The sequence below is a fragment of the Fundulus heteroclitus genome, unplaced genomic scaffold (assembly GCF_011125445.2).
Source record: "Fundulus heteroclitus isolate FHET01 unplaced genomic scaffold, MU-UCD_Fhet_4.1 scaffold_210, whole genome shotgun sequence".
NCBI lineage: Eukaryota > Metazoa > Chordata > Actinopteri > Cyprinodontiformes > Fundulidae > Fundulus > Fundulus heteroclitus.
The window spans coordinates 20,663-41,788 of record NW_023396622.1 but is presented as its reverse complement, the minus strand read 5'-3'; the positions used below and the strand labels follow the sequence as shown (position 1 = coordinate 41,788).

At 36.3% G+C, this 21,126-nt stretch overlaps 1 protein-coding gene across 1 annotated transcript; it reads left to right on the top strand.

The window, feature by feature from the left end:
• The first annotated feature begins 4,226 nt into the window (after positions 1-4,226).
• Positions 4,227-19,344, top strand: LOC118559048 (polyunsaturated fatty acid lipoxygenase ALOX15B-like). Its single transcript, XM_036129741.1, has 10 exons — positions 4,227-4,288; positions 7,104-7,270; positions 7,422-7,562; positions 9,026-9,229; positions 11,681-11,767; positions 16,969-17,144; positions 17,405-17,526; positions 17,745-17,845; positions 18,197-18,367; positions 18,514-19,344. Exons 1-10 carry the CDS (start codon positions 4,237-4,239, stop codon positions 18,691-18,693), a joined length of 1,401 nt encoding a protein of 466 aa, XP_035985634.1. The 5' UTR covers positions 4,227-4,236; the 3' UTR covers positions 18,694-19,344.
• The last annotated feature ends 1,782 nt before the right edge of the window (positions 19,345-21,126 follow it).

Below are 21,126 nucleotides of genomic sequence, written 5' to 3'. Positions count from 1 at the left end.
CTTCATCACGTTGGTGGGCACAGCTGCTAAGAGTAAACGAACTCCACTACCAGGGTCTGCAGTCTTTGGTATCGGATCAGTAAGTTTAACCTTTTACCCTTCATGTTTATGGTGCTGGGAATAAAAAATAATCCTGATAAACATAAATAGTTAAGGTGTAAATTTCTTTACTATGCTAAGCAATAATTAATTTAATCATATTTTTTAAATTTCAAAACATAAGAGGAAAGTGTGTCAAATTAAATCAAAGTAACACTGTAATATTTCATGTACCAAACATAAACTATTGTTAGAAGGATTTTGGTCAAACGTGTTGCAAAAATACCTTGATTTATTTGGAATGGTTAATAATTTAAATTAATAACACTTTCATCTAGAACGTTTGGCAACCTATTGTACTAATCATCTCCTTTTGTGCGTATGTTTTTTCTTATGAAAACCATTTAAACACTAACTGTACAGACAATTCACAATGACTAGGGTTTAATGACTGTCAAATGTCTACAAAGCTCTATTAAAATTCAGAATTATAAGAAAAAAATCAATCATGGAAGGAAAAATGTAACTTAAATATTTCTGTTCCAAGTGTAACCTATAGTGAAGCCAAAATCCTCCTTAATGCTGGCATATTTAGGTTTATCTTTTAATTTTACCAACATGTTTCTTGAGGTAATATTTCATTAAAAATTACAATCTTTTGTAGAAGCTACTGATCACTTTCAGTTTGATCACCATTCAGTCTTTCTTGTGTTAATTCATCTCTCTGTGGTTCAACTCATCTACAAAGTTAAACAGGTCCATACTGCAACGAACGATTATATCTGCAGATCATCAGGACTTCCTGATCAGTCCTGATGATCCAGTAAAAGGGCTGCTGACGTTCTGGTCACAGGTTATTCAGACTTTTACCCTCACGTAGGCTCTACAGAGCACTGATGGCTAGAATGAGCCAGTTTCTATCCCGAGGCCATGTCTCTGATGAACACCTTACCCTAGAGCCAGTGTAGCCAGCAGGAAACAGTAAGCGTATTTGACTTATATATAAGTCAGTGCAAATATGACTTATTGACTTCAATCAATCGTGGAAGAAAATTGATATATATATATATATATATATATATATATATATATATATATATATATATATATATATATATATATGTGTGTGTGTGTGTGTGTGTGTGTGTGTGTGTGTGTAAAAACAACTCCCCCAGTTCTTAGCTTTTGTCGTAAATGTTTTTTTTGTTATATGTAGAATGCTGTTTGGCTTGGTTGTCTGTTTTTCTCTCTTTTTTTGTGGTGCAAGCATAGGAATCCGAAGTGAAATTCCTTTTTTATACCCTCAAACTTGAGAATAAAGTTTATTCTAACTCTGGTTAACATTTTGGAGAATCCCACCCAGAGTCCTGACTTGAATCTGTTACATAATCTTTGGAGGACGCTAAAGATGTGATGTTGTGACATTTTAACCAAAAGGGTCAGCAATTATATTATTACACGTTTTTGCAATGATTTATGATATTAATGAGAGCAGGGTAAATAATTTTTGACATTTTATGTAAAAAAATACTGTATTTAAAAATAAACCCTCCTCTTATTCTCTTTAAAAGATTCCTCTTCATTTCCTTTCAGAAACAAACTTCTTATCTTTTTATAACTAAATTGAATTCGAAATCTGTAAGAGGTATGAATAATTCTGGGCTTATCAGAATCATCAGCTACTATTGTGGCAGATATTGCTATTTGATGAGATTTACCTTGATTAATTATTTAATGACGCCTATGAATAATGTTTTAAATTTGTCTAATTGCACTTCACCACAAATATACATCCACATGTTGGATTATGTTGGGATGTACTTTGATCCCCTCCACCTCACAAGCGAACACACACACACACACACACACACACACACACACACACACACACACACACACACACACACACACACAGTGCCTTTCAACTCTATGGCCTAATCCTAACCCTAACTTTTACAAGTATGTACCTAACCCTAACCTAAACCTAATTGATAAACTTACCCTCCACCCCAAAAAAGTGAGGACTATGTCCTCATTTTATATCAAAGTCCTCACTTTACAAGTAAAATGCACAAAACGTGTGCTCACTCAGCTCCAAACTTTATATATTTTTTCTTAATGTAATACAATGTAAATAAATGCTTACTTAGACTCCATGCCCTTTGTAAAATTCATTTGATATCTTATGGTGTTTAATTGTTTACCCTTATTGTTTCCTTAGGAGTCGCATTTCACTATTTCCTGTGACTCTTCCCTTGGAAAACTTGAGGTTATAAAACTAGAGAAAGAGGTGTTTCTTGTGGCTCAAGACTCCTGGTTCCCTGCCAAGGTTGTTGTCAAATCCCCTGAGGATAAGACCTACACCTTTCCTGTGTACCACTGGATCACTGACAACAATGCATACTACTTCAGAGAAGGAACTGGTTTGTGAAACATCTTCTTTAGTTTGCTGATTATCAGAATAAACTGAAACCCTGACTCAAGTTTCCAGGAATATTGTGGTCTGTATATGCCTAACTGTTAAACGCTTATTACTAAATTAGCTCTGAAAAACCTTGTACAGGTAAACAATGCTTCCAGTTACAATACCTTTGACCATGTAGCCCCTTTCTTTTACTCCATAGTTATACAGTGCTTTTTGTTGGCCTATTACATAAATCCCTTTTTTAAAATTATCATTAAGGCACCATATCTATATGTCCAAGTATAAAAAATATGGTCCATATGTAGGGCATCAACAGATACAAAGTTGAAAAAAGTTTGATTCTTTTTTGCTTCTGCTCGACTTTTCAGCTTTTACACCTAAACAAGATATCAACTCTAATAAAACAGCAGTTCACAGTGGCAAGAACGCTCGAGAGAAGGAGTTAAAGAAGCGCGAGGAAATCTATTGGTAAGAGCTCTGTGTTAGAATATGATTTAGCATAATGTAGACAAACTTAACATATATACCAACCTATTCCATTTTAGACTGGCGATGTGCTAACCAGCATATCATCTCCACCATCTTGGAATTAGGGTTTATGAATACGCAATAATTGTTCAGTAGAAAACAATAGCACATTTATTGTCTACTGAACTATCTCACTGTGTTGTGAAGAATCCTAAAATAAATGTCAATTAAACTGCAGCAGTTACAACACAGTTTGTGTGTGATAAGCAATAAAATCCTAAATTGTTTTTTTATAAATGTCTATATTAATAATTTAAATCCTTTTCAACAAAAGTCTTGTGCTTTCTCTATCCCACACTCACACTGACAGCAGTGCTTGACATAAAACATAATATGCCTGCCTCTTTAATGAGTCTTATTCATCTGTAATTTCAATTCATCCAGTCATCCTTGTTCAGTGCAGGGAGCTGGTGTCTATCTCCAGCTGTCAATAGGCAAAATGCAGGGTACACTATGGAAAAGTTGCCATTATGGGCTCAAACATGTTATGTTTGAACTCATAATGCATTGAGGCCATTTGCATTAGAAACAAAATGTTTTGTGTGTAAATCCCTTACTCTTGTACTGTATTTTATTATTTTATTTCTATAGCTGGGACAGTTATGAAAAGGGACTACCTCACTGCATTAAAGCAGATAAGCCAAATGAACTGCCTCCTGAGGTCACCTTCTCCTACACCAAGGAATTTGGGTTTGGCTATACTCTGTTCACAAGGTTAGGTTCTCATTTTGCCTTTTATTCTGTAATGTGATTAACAAGTGAATCAATATGACAAATTTTACCTGTATTGTTTTTTTAAGATGAAGTGCTTCAAAATTTACTAACTCACACTGTGGTGTGTTCACTATTGCACATTGTGCCATCAGGAATAAATTTGGATAATTAAAAAAAAATACTGCTTTCAATGCAATTACTTCTGTTAAGGAACATACATACATTGCTCATTTTAAGGACAATACTTTTTATATTTAATTGCTGAATTGAAACACAGTTTACACAAATAGCTTTGAATGTATTAGAGACCTTTAAATGAAAACTGGAATTTGCAGGTCAGATCTTTGAGAAAACCAGAAATTGGCATCAACCAGCAATAGCATGGTTGCTGCATCTCACCTTTTGTCACATATTAATTCAATGTTTGGTTCTCAAAACATGAATCCAATATTCGTAAAACTATATCTTTATTTTACAGCCGGTTATCATCAGTCAAGAGACTCATGAACTGTACAAATAAATGGGCAAAAATGGATGACATCACACGTATATTCAAGACCGAATATAGGACTGACATCTCAGGTATCTCATATCAATTTGTTACATTTGATCCACACTCACTGGTCACATTATTAAGTACATAAATGGACTGGGCTGACTTTTTCTTTTAGACCTACCTTAATTTTTCACAAGATGCACAAGCAGTCATAAACATTTATCTAAGATTTTAGTCCATAGTGCCATATTTATTGTGATAATCTCCATTCCTCCAAATCTTATTAGTATTCTGATAGAGATTCAAGATGAGTTGAATTAGAGGTCACTGGAGTACAGTTATGAGCTTGGTGACATCATGCATTGCCCTTGTGAAAGTTACTATATTAAAAGATGGGTACACAAACGGATGGGTATGGTCAGCCACAAGTGCTGCATGTGTAAATTACAGTACATCTGATAAACCATATTAGGTTCAAAGGTCACCTAAATCCCTTTTCTTCCACATTTTGATGCTCAGGTTAAACTGCATAAAGACCAAATGCCAAAGTATATTGAGCTGCTACCATGGTATCGGCTGATTCTCTTATGGCTTTAACAAGCAATTGAACAATTAAAAAAAGAGAACTGAAACAGGTTCTTCTTTGTTGAAACATTTTGTCTCTTCTCCAAGAGACTTTGTCAGTTTGTAGGGTTCTAGATATACTTAGCCTTATAAGCGGAACCTTTGCATAGTGGCTCAACAAGCTTATGTGTGACAGTCAAAATTGCTTTTTCACCAACAAAAGAAGACCATCAGGTCACTAACCGATCTTTAGTGCTCTGATGGCCATTTATTGTTCCCAGAGGGCTGAGACATGCTCCCAGTAACAGCATTTTATGATTGAGGATATTTGAAACCGGAGGCCTCCTCCACGTTTAACAATAGCTATGTTTACATGCACCAAATTTCCCGATCAGATTAAAATGCATTCGGATTAAATCATCAGAGAGTACCGTTTATATGGGCATAAAATCGATTAATCCGATCATAGTGTGCGTGTATATGAACCTAGCTTTATTCAGAATAGAACCACTCTGACATGCACAGTTATGAAATTCCACTATTATCACAAACCAGTATATTGTACACGTTTTTTTTGTCTTCCGAGCACCCAGACTGTACTTGCATGATTTTCTAATTACAGTGGAAATGTTACTGAGTAAGCAACAATTTTGTTTTATTTTTATGAACAGGAAGGTTGTATCGAACAGTTTTGGTTCTCAACGTATTTCCACCACTTAGTAATGCAGAAATACGTCATGTTTACGTCGGGCGCACATGTGCACACGGGTCAGAGTGTTACATTCGGAATAACGTGAGCCTGACAAGTGTTTATATGCAAGTTGATCTGATTATCAATCGGCATAATTCACCACTCTCATCGGGATTACAATTTCATTCCGATTTGGCTTCCGATCATAATATTCCAATTCGTGTGTCTACATGAATAATTTTTATTCCAATCGGCCCTTAATTCCAATTACTTTTGTCTGTATAAATGTGGGTGTTTTTTCTTCAAAAAAATGGCTTCCTTAACTCCCATTTCAAACCAATGTTCCTCTGTATCAAGAACAAGAACATGTTCATCACTAACAAAAGTGTTTGCCTGCAGATAAGTGTAAACTGCAGAATCCTGGATTGATCATTTTGCTCTTCTGTGTCTCCAATGTATAACTGGTCACAGTTCTCCTGGCACTTAGAGCAATATTGTGTATGCTATTGTTTGTGCCAGAGGGCCATATGTTTGGGGTGAATCAGTCTTTGGCTTAATTTATTTTAAAAGGCACAAGGAGACGTTAGACAATAAACGTCTCAGTTTCTCTTAACTGAGCTATAAGTAAGATATTTACTGTAAAATCAACCAAAATAATTCTCATTTGTCACCTGCGATGGAAGTAAAATTCCCTTTAAACAACTGGTCTTCTCAATCAACAATGTTTTTCTCTTTTTAAACCTAGAGGTACGGTCTTGAATTACTTTGGTTCAGGGTGTAGCCCGTATTTACTTCCTGGTTTCTCAGCCAATCTTATGACATTTCACAGGGTTCCCAAAACAGAGTGCAGCATTTGGTATTTTATGTTTGCAAAAGACCAAAAATAGAACCAAGTGCAACATCATATACCTATCCCTAGCCACAAGGTCTCAGTATTACTTATAGCTCCTTTAAACTCCCGCAACATAAGAGATGACTACTGATCAGTGTCTGGATTTGGGGTCCTCCTTTTCATCAAATGGCTGGCTGGAGTCCTGTTTGGGCTTCTTGTCTGCTTTGAGGAAAGCCTGTTTGAGATAGCCACATTTCTCTATAACCTGTGTTGCGTATGATTTATACTTCTCCCTGGCTGTTAACTTTGTAAGAACATTGCCAAACCTCATGTAGTTGTCTGTGTGGGTGGGTTTGCATTACTGCCAAGAGGATGGTCCAGCACAGAAGAATAACTTCATCAGACCAAGAATCTCCCGTTTACACTAATCTGCAGGGATGGAGATGTTCTCATCCTGGATAGAGAGGAACATTGGTTTGAAAGGAGAGAAAAGGAAGACATTTTTGTGCAACCATCAGCGCTCTAAAGATCAGTTGGTAGCCTGAAAGTCCTCTTTGGCATGTGAACAACCAGTTAGACTTACTGAACCGCTATGCAAAGATACTGCTAACAAGGCTGAGTTTACCTGGAACTCAGACAAAGTCTCATTATATATATATATATATATATATATATATATATATATATATATATATATATATATATATATATATATATATATATATCATCCTGTCAAAAAGAGGATAAATACACAGAATGGGGTAATTACATTGCCATACACAAATGTTTGTATTTATGTATTTATTAACTGCAGACTATGTCCATCTACACTGGAAGGATGATGATTTCTTTGGCTACCAGTTTCTTAATGGGGTCAATCCCATGATGATCAGACGCTGTGACACCCTGCCAGATAACCTTCCTCTCACTGACAATATGGTCTTCCTGCATGGTCAGTGCAGCTTGGCTGAGGAGATGAAGGTAATTTTCTCACCCTGAAACTTTGTAAACATCAAAAAGTATGTGGATGTACTTTCTCTTATATTTCTTACCAAATATATATACTGGTTTTTGCAATGTGCACATGCTATGCAAGGGGGGAAAAAAATCATCTCTTATTGAAATTTAACAGAATGGAAACATATTCCTGTGCGACTACAAGATTTTGGATGGTATACAAACAAATGTCATCAATGGGAAGAAGCAATACCTTATGGCTCCAGTGGTGCTGTTCCAAAAAACTGAGAACAAAATGATGCCAATTGCTATTCAGGTGAGATTAAATTGCAAATACATTGGCTTGCAAAGGTATTCATACCCCTTGAACATTTCCACAAACATAAATATATTTTGTTGGAATTTAATGTGGAAGACCAACACAAAGTGGTATACAGTTGTGAAGTAGAAAGAAAACTATACATGTTGTCTTATTTTTTTTTTATTTTTTATATTTTTTTTTTTTACAAATAAATCATTTAAAAAGACATTTTGAAAAAGTGTTCAACCCCTCTGAGCCAGTATTTTGTGGAACCACCTTTTGCTACAGTTATAGCTGTAAGTCAGCTGTTAGGCAGAACCAAACTATGACCAACCCGTGCTCTTTGGTGCGAAGGGCAAGGATTGGTCAGATAATTTACAGGGCTGCAACTCCCTCAGAGATCAGATTTTATAACCTATTTTTCTAAATACATAATATATTGACCACTTTCAGGATGGAAGGACCATTTTATCTAATTCATAGATGGTAATCCTGCTCAGAAACTCAAAAGGTGTTTCAGAACAGGATTACCAACTATAGTTTAAACTGAGCTCATCTTTTTCTCATCTAAAAATTTGGTTGATAATATCAAATGTTTACCTGTGACAGAAATCCAAAGATATTTTGTTACTGAACTGTATGTAACATGTGTTTTGCATAATGCAAGCCATGGTGCTTCATAATATAATTATTAAGCACATTATATAACCATACAAAGTGAAAAATAAATGCAGAGAGAGGGAGGCCTGCAATGTGACAGTTTATTGGGGGCGGGGGGGTCACAGAAGTACTACCAGGCTTGTAAACCCACTCTATTATTTGTGATTACATGGCAACTAAGATATCTGGTCACAGCTAAGAAATGCCTGGTTCACAGAGCAGGATTTTGAAATTGTCTCCCAACTTTCCAGAGAGACACCACACAATGATGAAAAATCAAAGATGTAACAGGCTTGCTGGCTAATTTGTTAGGCAACTTACTTACCTTTTGTTCCAGTTTCATTAAATGACTTTTTTACCCACAAAACGGACACCATCATCACAAATCATATACGTTTAGCTCCCTTGTGCAACCCTTGTGGTGGGTGGTGGGAAAGAGATTAACTTTGCAACTGGAGGAAGGTTTTGTGCAGGATGGGGCTCCAGCTGTGACACTCCTCCCTTCCAGGGCTGTCTTAAAAAGGTTAGATTACAGTTAGACAATCATAGCTATAATAGTGTGTCACCCATCCAATGTTCATATCCCCATTATGGCTATTAGGCATAATAAAAGACTCCTGATAGCCTCAGTGTTAATCCTGTTGTAGAAACTATTGAACTGAACTTATTTTTGGTTGATTCTAATACCATAAATTTAAAACATATCAGGTCGGCTTAACTAAACTTTTGCCTTCTTTATAATTTCTTAGCTCAATCATTATTGAGAACCTTTATACAAATTTACCACTTAATCCATGTGCTTCTTTCTTATCCTAAAGCTGAAGCAAAAACCAGCCGAAGACAACCCAATCTTCTTTCCTACTGATTCTAAGTACGACTGGCTGCTGGCAAAGATCTTTGTGAGAAGCGCAGATTTCAATGTGCATCAGCTCAACACTCACCTGCTACGCACTCACCTGCTAGCTGAGGTGTTTGCTGTGTCGCTGCTGCGGAATGTGCCCATGGTGCATCCACTGTACAAGGTAACTGAAGCTTGTGGTAAATAATGGCTGGAGAGGCAAAAAATTACACTTAAATCTTTGACTTCTTAGAAATTAATTTCCTAAGTACAGAGCTATACTAGTTTTGATATTTTAAGCATTTGTATATTGACTACCAGTTTGTACCTGGGTTATATAACTTTAATTTGTCACTTTTTTTATGATGATTTTTGGGGACAAGAAATGAGGGCGGTTAATATCAAATGATAAATGATTTAACAATAATCTTCATTGCTTTGCTTCCACTCTGCTCTGCAGCTATTCTTTTTTCAAATATTTATATCAGTTTTACATCCGTTTTCTTATCTCTATTAGGCAAGGCAAGTTTGTTTGTATAGCACATTTCAATAACAAGTCAATTCAAGGTACTGTACATGAACAGAACATAATAAAAGCAAACATACAAAGGAAAGCACATTGCAGTGGAATAGTAGCAACAGGTCATGATAAGTTGGACTACAAACTTGATCTAATGATGTTTCAGTAAACTACAACAGGGGAGGTTTTAAATGGATCTTTAGTTCTGCAGTAGTAGTTTGATTACAGCAGTTTGACAATTGCTGTTTTGGGGACTTGGGGGGGGGGGGGGGGGGGACCTGACAGAAGGGACGTGTTTATTACTTGATTCAAATCAGACATAACAGGCAAAACTTTCTTAAAGAAACCTGTGGGTAGAACATCGAGATAGCAGAAGGAGGAACTTGGTTGGGGTATGATTTCTTGTGTGCTTTTGTAGTTTATTTGGCTGAATTGGGACATTTTCAGAAAATCTGTTCTATTTGCAAACAACTTTGGTACTGAACTTTATATGTATATAAGGACTAGTTCTACCACATGCGCATTTCCTGTGAGTGGAAGTATAAATCTCTAATGAATGCATATGGAGGATATTAAAAATAAATAATGCTGATGCTGCAGAAAAAAGCGACTTAGCGGCAGAGAATTGCTGAAAAATTTAGTGAATCAGTGATATCAGCGTTATTTGACTGAGAATCAAAGCTGTACCCTCACACTCAGAGTAGCTGCTTTCGGCCATTCTTTCTGAACCGGGGCCCTGACAGATCTAATATTTAAGAGCAGCGGATAGCTTTAATTTTTGAGATTTTATATATATACGTATATCGATAGAAAATAATTTTTTATACAAATCCAAGAAGTGTCTTGTGTGTTTATAATCAGCCCCACAGCATCAATACTTAGAAGACAACCTGTTGCAGAACTCGCAGCTGCAAGTATTTTGGGTATATATCTTCACCAGCTTTGAACATCCATTGAATTCTTTAGCCTATTGATCTTAGCAAAAAGTTGCAAAGTTTTTTTTATGTCTTGCTGCAGATTCTCATATGAATTCACACCTGGACTTTGACTGGTCCAATGTAACACTTTGAGCTAAACCTTTCTAATGTAGTACTGGCATCATGTTCAGGGTATTTTTCTACAAAACAGGTTTTGTTCCAGCATTACTTTGTGTTTAGTGCCATTCGTCTTTCCATCAACTCTAATCATCTTTACACTGCTAAAGAAAAGGGTTGGTGTGATATAGGTAATGTGCAGTGTTATTCGTACATATAGCATTATACCTGAATACCAAAAAGTTACATTTTGGTTGTACCTGACCAGAGCACATTCTTTCTGTGTCCTCTGCATGGCTTGAAGGTGAAGGTTTCTCCCGCGGAACATGAACAAGTAGAATATTTATTTTTAACTCCACCCTAACATGTACTTCTTAACAACTTTGTCACTGACTTGTTTGAGGAAGTCCTCTGTCTTCAAGGTGTGATGCCTCTAGCTAAGGGGTGTTGCAGCCAGTGGGGGCTTTCAGAAAACGTGAGTTTATACTGACAGATCATGTGATGCTTAGATTACACATAGATGGACTTCATTTCACGAATTTTGAAGGCACAAACAGATGACTTTTATTCAGCAATGACTTTCTTCTTTACATTCTTTCATTAAAATCAAATATATGGGGGAACAAAAAAAATGTATTTACCTTGCCACAGATTTTTCCACCTAAGCTGTGAATCTCAGCAGCTCTTCCAATTTTTCTGTTAATGGATATAACAACACTCCAGGACTTTTTTTCATAAGATTGGTATATTTTTATAATTTAGCCTTGCTTTAAACTTCTCAACAATAGTTTTATTTGTTGTGAAATAGATTAAACAAGGGTGGACTTTATTAACTAACTATCTTACAATAACAGGCAGTTGGTTGCACAGGTTTTTATTGAGGGGTATGAAAGTAAACTGAATAGGACATAATATGGGTCACACTTTTCTGATTTTGCATGTTAAAATTTGACAGTTAAGGAACAACATCAACCTTAAGGTTTACTGAAAGAACACATTTAGAAAACCGACACTGATTATAACATGATAGAAAATACAAAAGCAGACTAAAACAACAAAAAACATTTTTTTTCCCCCACAGCTTCTTGTGCCCCACACTCGCTACACTTTGTATATCAATGTGTTGGCCCGACTGAGACTGATATCACCTGATGGGGTTTTCAATCAAGTGAGTAACCTTCTCTGTAGTTCATTACCAGAATTTCAGTGGAAGCTCTAAATATGAATATATCTCAGCACAAATCTTCCCAAATGTAAATTTGCCTTCAACATTGACACTGTTGTCTCAACTTTTGTTTTCCCCTGCTTTCCTGTGTTGGACAAAAATTTCCACAGAATAGACAGTGATAGAGAGGCACTCTCCTCTAAGGTTCTCTAACAACTGCTCCAAAGCAGGGGAAAAAGAGCAATGCTTCTGTGTGCAGTAGCATTGCTCTTTAGTTCAGGAACCAGGAAGTTAACACGACGTATCTCTAGGTTTTAAAGGAGAAAAACATGACTAACACGTTGTTGATTAAGAGGACCGCTTGTTTAAAGGGAATGTTACTTCCATCCAAGATGACAAATGAGAATGATTTAGGTTGATTTCACAGGGAATAGCTTATTTATTCCTCCTTTAAATAGGGGAAAGACAGCAGCCGCTTTACAGAACAATGTAAGAACATTATATAATATGTATAATTGTCACACCTCAGATAATTTTGCAAATCTTCACTACATTTTGAAGCACAGCAAGAAGCCATTATCTATGGCAGGTATCAGCATTTTTTTTACAACCGAAAGAGCCATTTTTGCACTTGGTGGGAATCTCTGTTCCCATGCATAGAGATGTCTGTGGCATGCACTCACTTAACATAGGCCTACGTAATCCTACAATAACATGATATTTACAGTTGGTTTATTAAAAATGCTTTTCAGTAAAAGTCAACAGCAATAACTCCAATAACAAATGATAATTTTATTCAAAATTTATTTATTAAAAAATGCTTAACAATTCCTGTAATGAATGAATAGCACAATAAAGGCCTCCCATTTGTCTCGACCCGGTCTGAAAGCGGGGAAACTCTTTTGTAAATCGTCTGTAAACATACATTTGCGCTTCAGCATGTTGTTGGCGTACTGACAGCCACGCTATCTATCTTCTGATTAAGAACAGGGCTGCCCGCACTGACGCGGCTCAGGGATTACGTCACACGCAGCGCCGTGCGCAGTGCCCTAGTGCCTGTCAATTTAATGGTCCAATGAAGGTAATTTAAAAAACAGGACATTTCCTCACTTTCTAAAAAAAAACCCGGGACGCCCGGGACAGGACGTGAAATACGGACATGTCCCGGGAAATACGGACGTTTGGTCACCCTACTGTATAGCTTATTTTTATTTCAGAGTAGGGGTCCTACTAAGGAAGAACTGAGAGATGTGCACATCTTTCAGAGTTTCACTCTTATTTCCATTAAATTATTTACATTTTCTGCAGTGAGATTTAGCTCAAGGATGTGGTGTTGTGCAGTCTCTCTTCTATCAGTCTGCTCCAGGGCAGCTGCGGCTCCTAACATAGCTTACCACCATCAGGGTGTGAATGGGTGAATGATTGACCAGTGTAAAACACTCATCAGATGATTTATTTTAATATTCTCAGCTGCACATCGCTTTTCTAACACAACGAGGGAACGTTCTCAGTTCTGAACAATTTCTTTGTGCTGCTCCTTTTTTTATATACCAACGACAGCTTTTTAATGACATAGGAGACACAGAAAATCTTTCAGAGGCAGCTGTATGTCGTGCTGTTAGGGATGTTACTGTTGTACTCAGTTATAGTTTAAAGGTGTTCCATAGTCAGAGACCCACAATATTAATAACAGAACTTTACAGAATGAAAGCAATAATTTATTCTGTGTCAAATTTTGGCACTTCCATTTCTACTGTATTATTCGTATATTTTAGTTTCCATTCACTTATCCCCCCCCCCCCCCAACACTTTTAGGGCTACAGCACATTTATACACTTAATTAACACTACCTTTTCTTCAGCTGGAAATATACATATGACCTATATGATTAATATAAAGTGAGGTTGGAACAAATTAAACATTTACAAGACAATTAATGTCAACTAATTCTTAGAAGAATGGGTGACCAACGCTTGCAAAAAGATGAACATCTTTTTGCAAGCGTTGGTGTGAGTTAATCAATAACTCACACCATCCCAATATTAATTGCATATGTTGAATATAGCCAATTAATGATTTGGTTGAGTATCTTTAAACATAGAAAAACTTAGAACTTAACCATAACTGACTAAACTTCATCAAGATTGGTTGCCCTGTCCTTTCAATGCTTTTTGTAACCAATGTGCCCTCCCCACTCCCCCCTTTTGTGTTGAATTAGTGAAGTGGGAGAAAACATGTTTAATTCTCCATCAAAAAAACTCTCATATCAAGCCAACTCGCTTTTTCAGCAGCAACAGCATTATTTCCTATGGTTAAATATTCTCCATATGCTTTCATTAAAATGTTCTAATTCCACTCATTGGAAATGCGCACTTTAAGGCTTATTTCCTGTCGTTGCCATGTTGAAGCACGTTATCTGCGTTCCGTTGATCAGGGCTTCTTTCATGCTCGTGCTTGAGTTGAAGTCATGGTTAGATGGACACTGAGTTTAGTTACCTGGCTGACATCACCTGTTCTGAAACCGAAAACCTGAGTATGACAGAGGGTGGAAGAACTACTCAGAGCAGCAGCTTTCAACTCGGGGTAGATCGGTATTTTTTTCTTTAACGGAATCCAGAACAAAGACGCACACCGCAACCTGCCAAAAGGCGTCTGCCCCACCCATCAATCAGCGGTGCGCTTCGATCAGCACCTGCTGCTCACAGAGCGGGCCGCGAAACACCGTCTCACCAGAGTTACAAAATAATATAAAACAACTTGGTTTATTATTTTGTTTATTATCAAGTTCAGCTTGGATGTTATTTTCTGCGCAGCATAGATTTGCTGTGCGTGGTGAACCCAGATTCCGTGCGCAATGGCGCACGCGAGCAGCTTAGAGGGAACTCTGGGTATAGGTATGAAAGATGTTTTTTTTTTTCCAGGCAACAAAATAAAATTCACTTTGTAGTAAAATTAAATAGGAGTCACACTATCCCAGGTAGAATGTACTTTGAATAAGATTATTAAGGTAATTTATAATAGCATACCACAGAAGAAGTAAATCCAAATATAAAGAACCAAGTTTTTTACACACAATAACAAAAAAGTATAAGCTTTGGTCTATTTCTGATCATTTATTAAAAATAAAAAACACTCCATATTAACCCTTCTTCACTTATTGATCTATCCATCCTGCACAGTTTTGCCTTTGACTTGAACAAACATAAAATAGTGCCTAAACAGAGCTATCCTGGATTGTGGTGTGTGTCTCTTCCTGCTGGTCTACTGTGTGCGCAAAGCTCGGTGAAGCATTAAGCCTCCTCGGGCAATCAGCATAATGTATGCCTCTACTTTCTAACAGCAGATAGTGTGCTCTTAAGAAAAGATGGTTTAATTGACTGAGTTGCAGTAATGTGCGGCATAATATTGTAACTTAAGTGTTACTGTAATAAAAAGGACTTAGAATACTCTGTACATGAAAAAATAACGACATTACCATGTTATTTTTAATGCTGTTACTCCTAACACTACTGCAAACTAAGTATTGTTATTCTGCATTCACTTTTAATCGGAAAAGGTGGGTTTGTTTGCTTATACGTGAACAACTCGGCTACATTTGGTAATTCTGCTTGCCACTTCTGGGTGGCCACAGGGGTGGCCAGAGCAGACCCGGCTGCAGAAACAAATTACAGGGGGGGCATTCCATTTTTTTAGGGGGGCACACTTAAAATAAAAAAAAAGATATATAAATAAGTCGAATCTGTCGATCTGACATCATCAATGAATAATAGTTATAATAATTAATATTGATTGTTATAATAAAACAGGAATAAGGGTTAATCAAGTGTTAAGTCAGTGTAAACACCCACGAGAGGTTGAGTTCTACTTATCAACTTAAAAATATTTCATGACTGCATGTAAGAGAAATGTTTGAGCTATACTGAGAGAAATTAAGTTTATATTAAGGTTGATTTACAACTCATGTTGGGAAGCTATTTATAAGTTGTTGTTTTTTTCCGGCATGTTCTAATGTGTTTAATAGTTCTGTGCTTTTAACATGAGAGAGTTTGAGATTTGGGCTTGTTTTTTTCTTTTAAGTTGGAATGGTTTTGTCCTGGTTTGGGTTACTGGAAACTAACAGTGACATAGGGTAACCTGTAGCGCTGTTTCATGACTCAAAAGTCCACCATAAGCTACACGCTGATTAACATGAGCACTGATGTCAGGCTGAAAACTGACTGAAGTAAAAATTCATACTAGCAGAGGTTCTGTAATTACAGCAGCTATGAGAACAAGGATCAGAACAAAGCAGGGTTCACTTCTGCCTGCTAGTAACCCAAGTTTCTTCAGTTCAGCAGTTTTCCTGCCTGGTTCTGCTCCTTGTGCTCCTAGCTGTCTAGCTAATCCTCCTAGCGTGAATGTTTACTCCAGTTTAGAGTTCGGTCTGACAATTGCATGTTGCTTTCAGTCGTTGATTTGATTGGTTAAATTGCATGATTGACACATCAAGATAGTATTAATAGGACGATGGCCACTCCGAGGTAAAAAAAAAAAAAAAGAGGACAGCTTCCAGTCCAGGGCGGGCACGGCTGGCTCACAGGGCGGGCACAGCCCCCCAATGCCCGCCCATGCAGCCGGGTCTGGGCCACAGTTATATAAGGAGGGGGCATGGCCCTTCCCTGACAGCCCCACTGTTGTAGAATAGTGTGTCCATTTTTCTTTTTATTTACTCAACGAACATTTAATAATGGTTATATGAGAGCCACAATTTTATTTCTGTGTAGAAGTTTTACAAAATAAATGTTTTACAAAAACAGACACCTTGATGATAAAAAAATAGATAAAATATTGATTATGTGTTTAATAAGTGTTGATGATGAAAATGGTAAGACTGGAGCAGATAACATATGTATTTTGATCTAGATAGAAAGTGACACAAGGAAACCAAGGCAGTATTGGATGCAAAATATTCTGCCAATCAATTAATCGAAACTATTATTACATCACTGGCATTAGTACATTTAAAATGTGCAAAATTATTACATTACTTACAATTGGTTACTGTTCACCATGCAACAATCCTAGCAATGTCTATTATTTTAAAACTTCTTTTACAGACTTACATAAGATAAAGTTGGTCTGTTTGAATAAATTAAGCTTGTGTTCAGAAGTCCCATGGTATATCAGACAGAGTAACTAGTAATTGTGATCCGACTATCTTACAGTTTGCTGCTTCTGGTGGAAAAAGCAAAGGAATGTTTAAAATCCTGAGGAGATCTCTGTCCTCAATGACATACACCTCCCTCTGTATACCTGATGACATTGCTGAGCGTGGGCTGGAGAACGTCCCCAACTTCTACTACAAGGATGATGGCATTGAAATTTGGAAGACTATCCACAGGTATAACAGGCCTTTTCTGTTCAGCAATGTTTTATAGGGAATTTTAGAAAGATGGGGGCTTTACTTACTTTACCATGCAATATGTTCAGATTACCTTACAGCCTTACTGTTTTGAGTTATTTTTCGCTGTCTCTCTGCAGATAATTTCCTGTTCTCCTTTGTCTGCTTCCACATGTTTTTTATCTAATAAAAATATTCAAACTGGAATTAAATCATGTGATGTATATGATGATTTCTGTTTAATATTCCATTTTAAAAAGGTTTGTCAAGGGAATCCTCAGCTTCTACTATAGGACTAATTCTGATGTTGAAAATGACCCTGAACTGCAGAAGTGGATCAAAGAAATCTTTGAGTATGGGTTCCTTTCGATGACTAGTACAGGTGGGTTTTATCTCAGTATTTATCTTATTAGAGTTAGAGTAAGTATATCTGCTCATTCATATACATATGTCTCTGTGGGCACTGGGATATATTAAACTTTGTCTTTAAAGCCATGCCTTAGCGACACATTATAACTTTACATAGTACAGATTCAATAATGACAACGCTCTGATTTTGCATCAGAAGTGATTTTTGTTAAGCTGGTTTCCTTCCTCTAGGAATCCCTCAGAAATTTACCACTGTGGATGAACTCATCAAGTTTGTCACCATGGTGATCTTCACTGGTTCAGCTCAACATGCTGCTGTGAACACTGGACAGGTAAATCTTTGTATCTATCTATTTTGAAGATGTGTTGTTGTGTTTCCTATCTTTGTTAATTGATGCATTAAAAACATCACTTGGATAAAGTAGGGTTTTATCTTACTAGTGGCTGTCCGATCTACTTGCCATGGTGGTAAATCAAGATAAAATGTAATTACATCATTCAGTTATAGCATTTGTATTTTGTAAATGTGAGTGTATTTTGTTATCATGTTAAAAGGTTGCAATAACAGTGTTAGGAACAAGAAGAGTAGTGTTATGGACAAACTAGGCAAACAAAATTCACCATATTTATAGACATTTATTTTATACACCAACAGTGTGTCATGATTCATATGTTCTTTACAGTATGACTATGCTTCCTGGATGCCAAACACTCCCATCTCTCTGCAACTTCCTCCACCAACCAAAAAGGGGGTGGCAGATGAAGACCAAATGCTGGCAACATTCCCAGACATCAACACAACAGTTAAAGGGATGGACACCCTGTTTTTGCTCAGTCAGCAGTCTACTGACTTTGTAAGAAAAAATACATTTTCAAACCACAAGTTAGTTGTTCGAGTTAGATAACTTACAGTTACCAAATTATCCTGACTACCCTTTTACAATTTAATGTTGAGATTTATGTTTGATAAACATTTAAAACCTGTCATTGCTCTTATTAGGTCCCTCTTGGCCAATATCCTGAGGAACACTTCACTGAGGATTTTCCCCACAAGAAGATAGAGGAATTCCAAAGAGAACTAAAAGCACTGAGTAATCTCATCAATGCCAGAAACAAGACACTGGAAGTACCTTACACATACTTGGATCCTATGAAAGTAGAGAACAGTGTGTCCATCTGAATAATAAAAGATGGAGCATCTCAACTTTTCACCAAATTCAGGTCCAGAAATATTAGAGCTAAAAAAGTAAATAAAAGAAGTTTAATGACTATGTAAACTTTGTTCTCTTACTGTTATACTTTAAATCTTGTTTGCTGTGTGGTCCTCTAACTAAAATGTAGAACTGTAATGTGAAGGCTTTTAGTTTAATTTTAATCTTTGAGTGAAATTAAAAATAATTAAATTTTTTTAATCAAAGAAAGATTTAAGCTGTAATCAATTAATTTCACGCACACAAATCTTATAATTTACCCTCATGTACTTTTTAGATATTCAAGCATTGTGAATAAACTGTTTAACTGGATCAATAAATTTTCTTGGTAGAAAAGTTTTGTTTTGGGTTTTTTCCTAAACAAAAAGATAAATGTATTTTTTTAACAAAAGCAGTAATACAGTTAGAAAGTTATTTTCATCAATCAAGCCACATTCAGATGCCAACAATTGAGATAGCTAATAGTGGTGTGACCATAGACCCTGATTATGGTATAAAGAGTGACAGTAAATTAGATCAAATATTGCTCACCTATATGTTTAACATATATTTCAAAAACTAATTCAGATTTCATTCATTTTACCTTTCCTGTACATATATTCAATCAGTTGAGAGAAACAGACTCTGCAAACCAATCAACTGTGGCGTATGGGGTGGCCTGGAATAAACCAATTCAGAGGAGAAGGAGGGTGGAATGAATGTTTTGGAATCAATTCTAAAAAAAAAATGTTCTGGATAGTTTAATAGTGTAAGGGGAAGTAACTTTGTGAAATTGCTGAAATCAGCAGCTGTGATTAGGTTTCTGTGGGACAGACATTGGATAAGCGAAAACATAAGTTTGCACCCCACATTAAAAAAACAAAAAACAAAAAAAAAACATCTAAAGTTGCTCCACTTTCTCCATTGTTCAGGTGCCTATAGGTGTAAGAATACACCCAGCTCATGAGACAGGACAATGATATTACAGTCACAAAAATTATGCAGCATGATAGATTTTTGTTTGTTGTGGAAAATAAAAATCAAAGTTTTGTTTTGGTTTGTTTTAGCCAACAGGGTAAAGGTTTTATATATCACAACATTTTTATCAATCTGTAATAAGTGCAAAATTTAATTCAGAATATGGCTCATATACACTATAAACATATACTATATAGTATATACAATTATTTTGTCCATTAATTTGCACAAAGGAAAATAGTTTAGAATTTCTTTATCAGCAAAAGGGCTTTATTTGAAAGCTATAATTGGATTTACAGATACATACTACGATGGGAAAATGCAGAAAATTTCCAAAAGAAGAAAACAAAATAGGCGTGTCATTACATCATTGTTTCACCTATTTCTTGTAATTGATATTACGGCATATTTAAATTCTCCATAGATTTCCATAGAACAATTAACATCAACTTTTTGTAGGGGGTTGTTTTGACAGGCCAGATTTCCCTCCTCAGGTTGTGTACAGTAATGATACACCTAGTCTGATTGGCTGCAACCATATTTGGAAAACGAGTCAAACATGCCCACGTCTTTCCCACCTCCATCCTCATCCCTCTTCTTACAGCAGCACTCTGTCACAAATCCGTATTATGGTATTATGGCTAGCGGGGTATTTGTGTTGCAAGATGTCGAACAGGTGAGACCAAGCTGACCAAAGCCTTTAACTTAGCAATTCATCATCCACATTGTAAAATCCAATAGCTACCAAGATTTTTATATATATATATATATATATATATATATATATATATATATTAGTTAATTTTACTAGATTGTCTGCATTGTTAACATGACTTGTATTTATGAAGTAACAGTTACTTGCATTGTGAAAAGTGCAAAATACTTAGTCTTTTAAGTTAGCATTACTTTATTTTTATGTTAAGCTCACTAACAATAAGTCACTCCCACCGTGCTTTTAAAGACTAGAAAGTGCACAACTGAGCATGCACAGGTCAGTCTATGCCACTCAGCAGTCTCATTTATCCAGCACACAGGCCGAGACACTCTTGTCATTTTTACAAAAATGAGACAGAGCAGATTAGAACCACTCTTCCTGCTTCGCTTCAAATTGAAGGGGTACAAATGATAAAACAAAAAAATTTACATAAATTCACATAGAACTTTCTGTTGCAAGGTCTGGGTAACACTGATGCTGCTATTTCATCAGCGTTGTCCAATCTGCCAAAAAATCTGGGCCGTTTTCTTAGCATCCCTCTCGTCAGAGTAATGGTTGGTTTCGATGTGAGTGGTTGAAGCAGCATGTCAGTAAACATGATGGACAACTGGTTTATCCAATCACATGCAAGGATTTTTGATAAGGCGCCTCTTTCTGAAATACATCTCCAATGGTGTAATCCCAGATGGATGTTTGAAGCTCTGCGGAACGAAATCCATCTGGCGAGATT

Coding starts and splice junctions, on each gene's coding strand:
- LOC118559048 (XM_036129741.1), top strand. CDS start 4,237: ATGGATGACATCACACGTATATTCAAGACCGAATATAGGACTGACATC. Junction 11,768..16,968: donor CTGATGGGGTTTTCAATCAA/GTGAGTAACCTT, acceptor ACTATCTTACAG/TTTGCTGCTTCTGGTGGAAA. Junction 17,527..17,744: donor CCTTTCGATGACTAGTACAG/GTGGGTTTTATC, acceptor TCCTTCCTCTAG/GAATCCCTCAGAAATTTACC.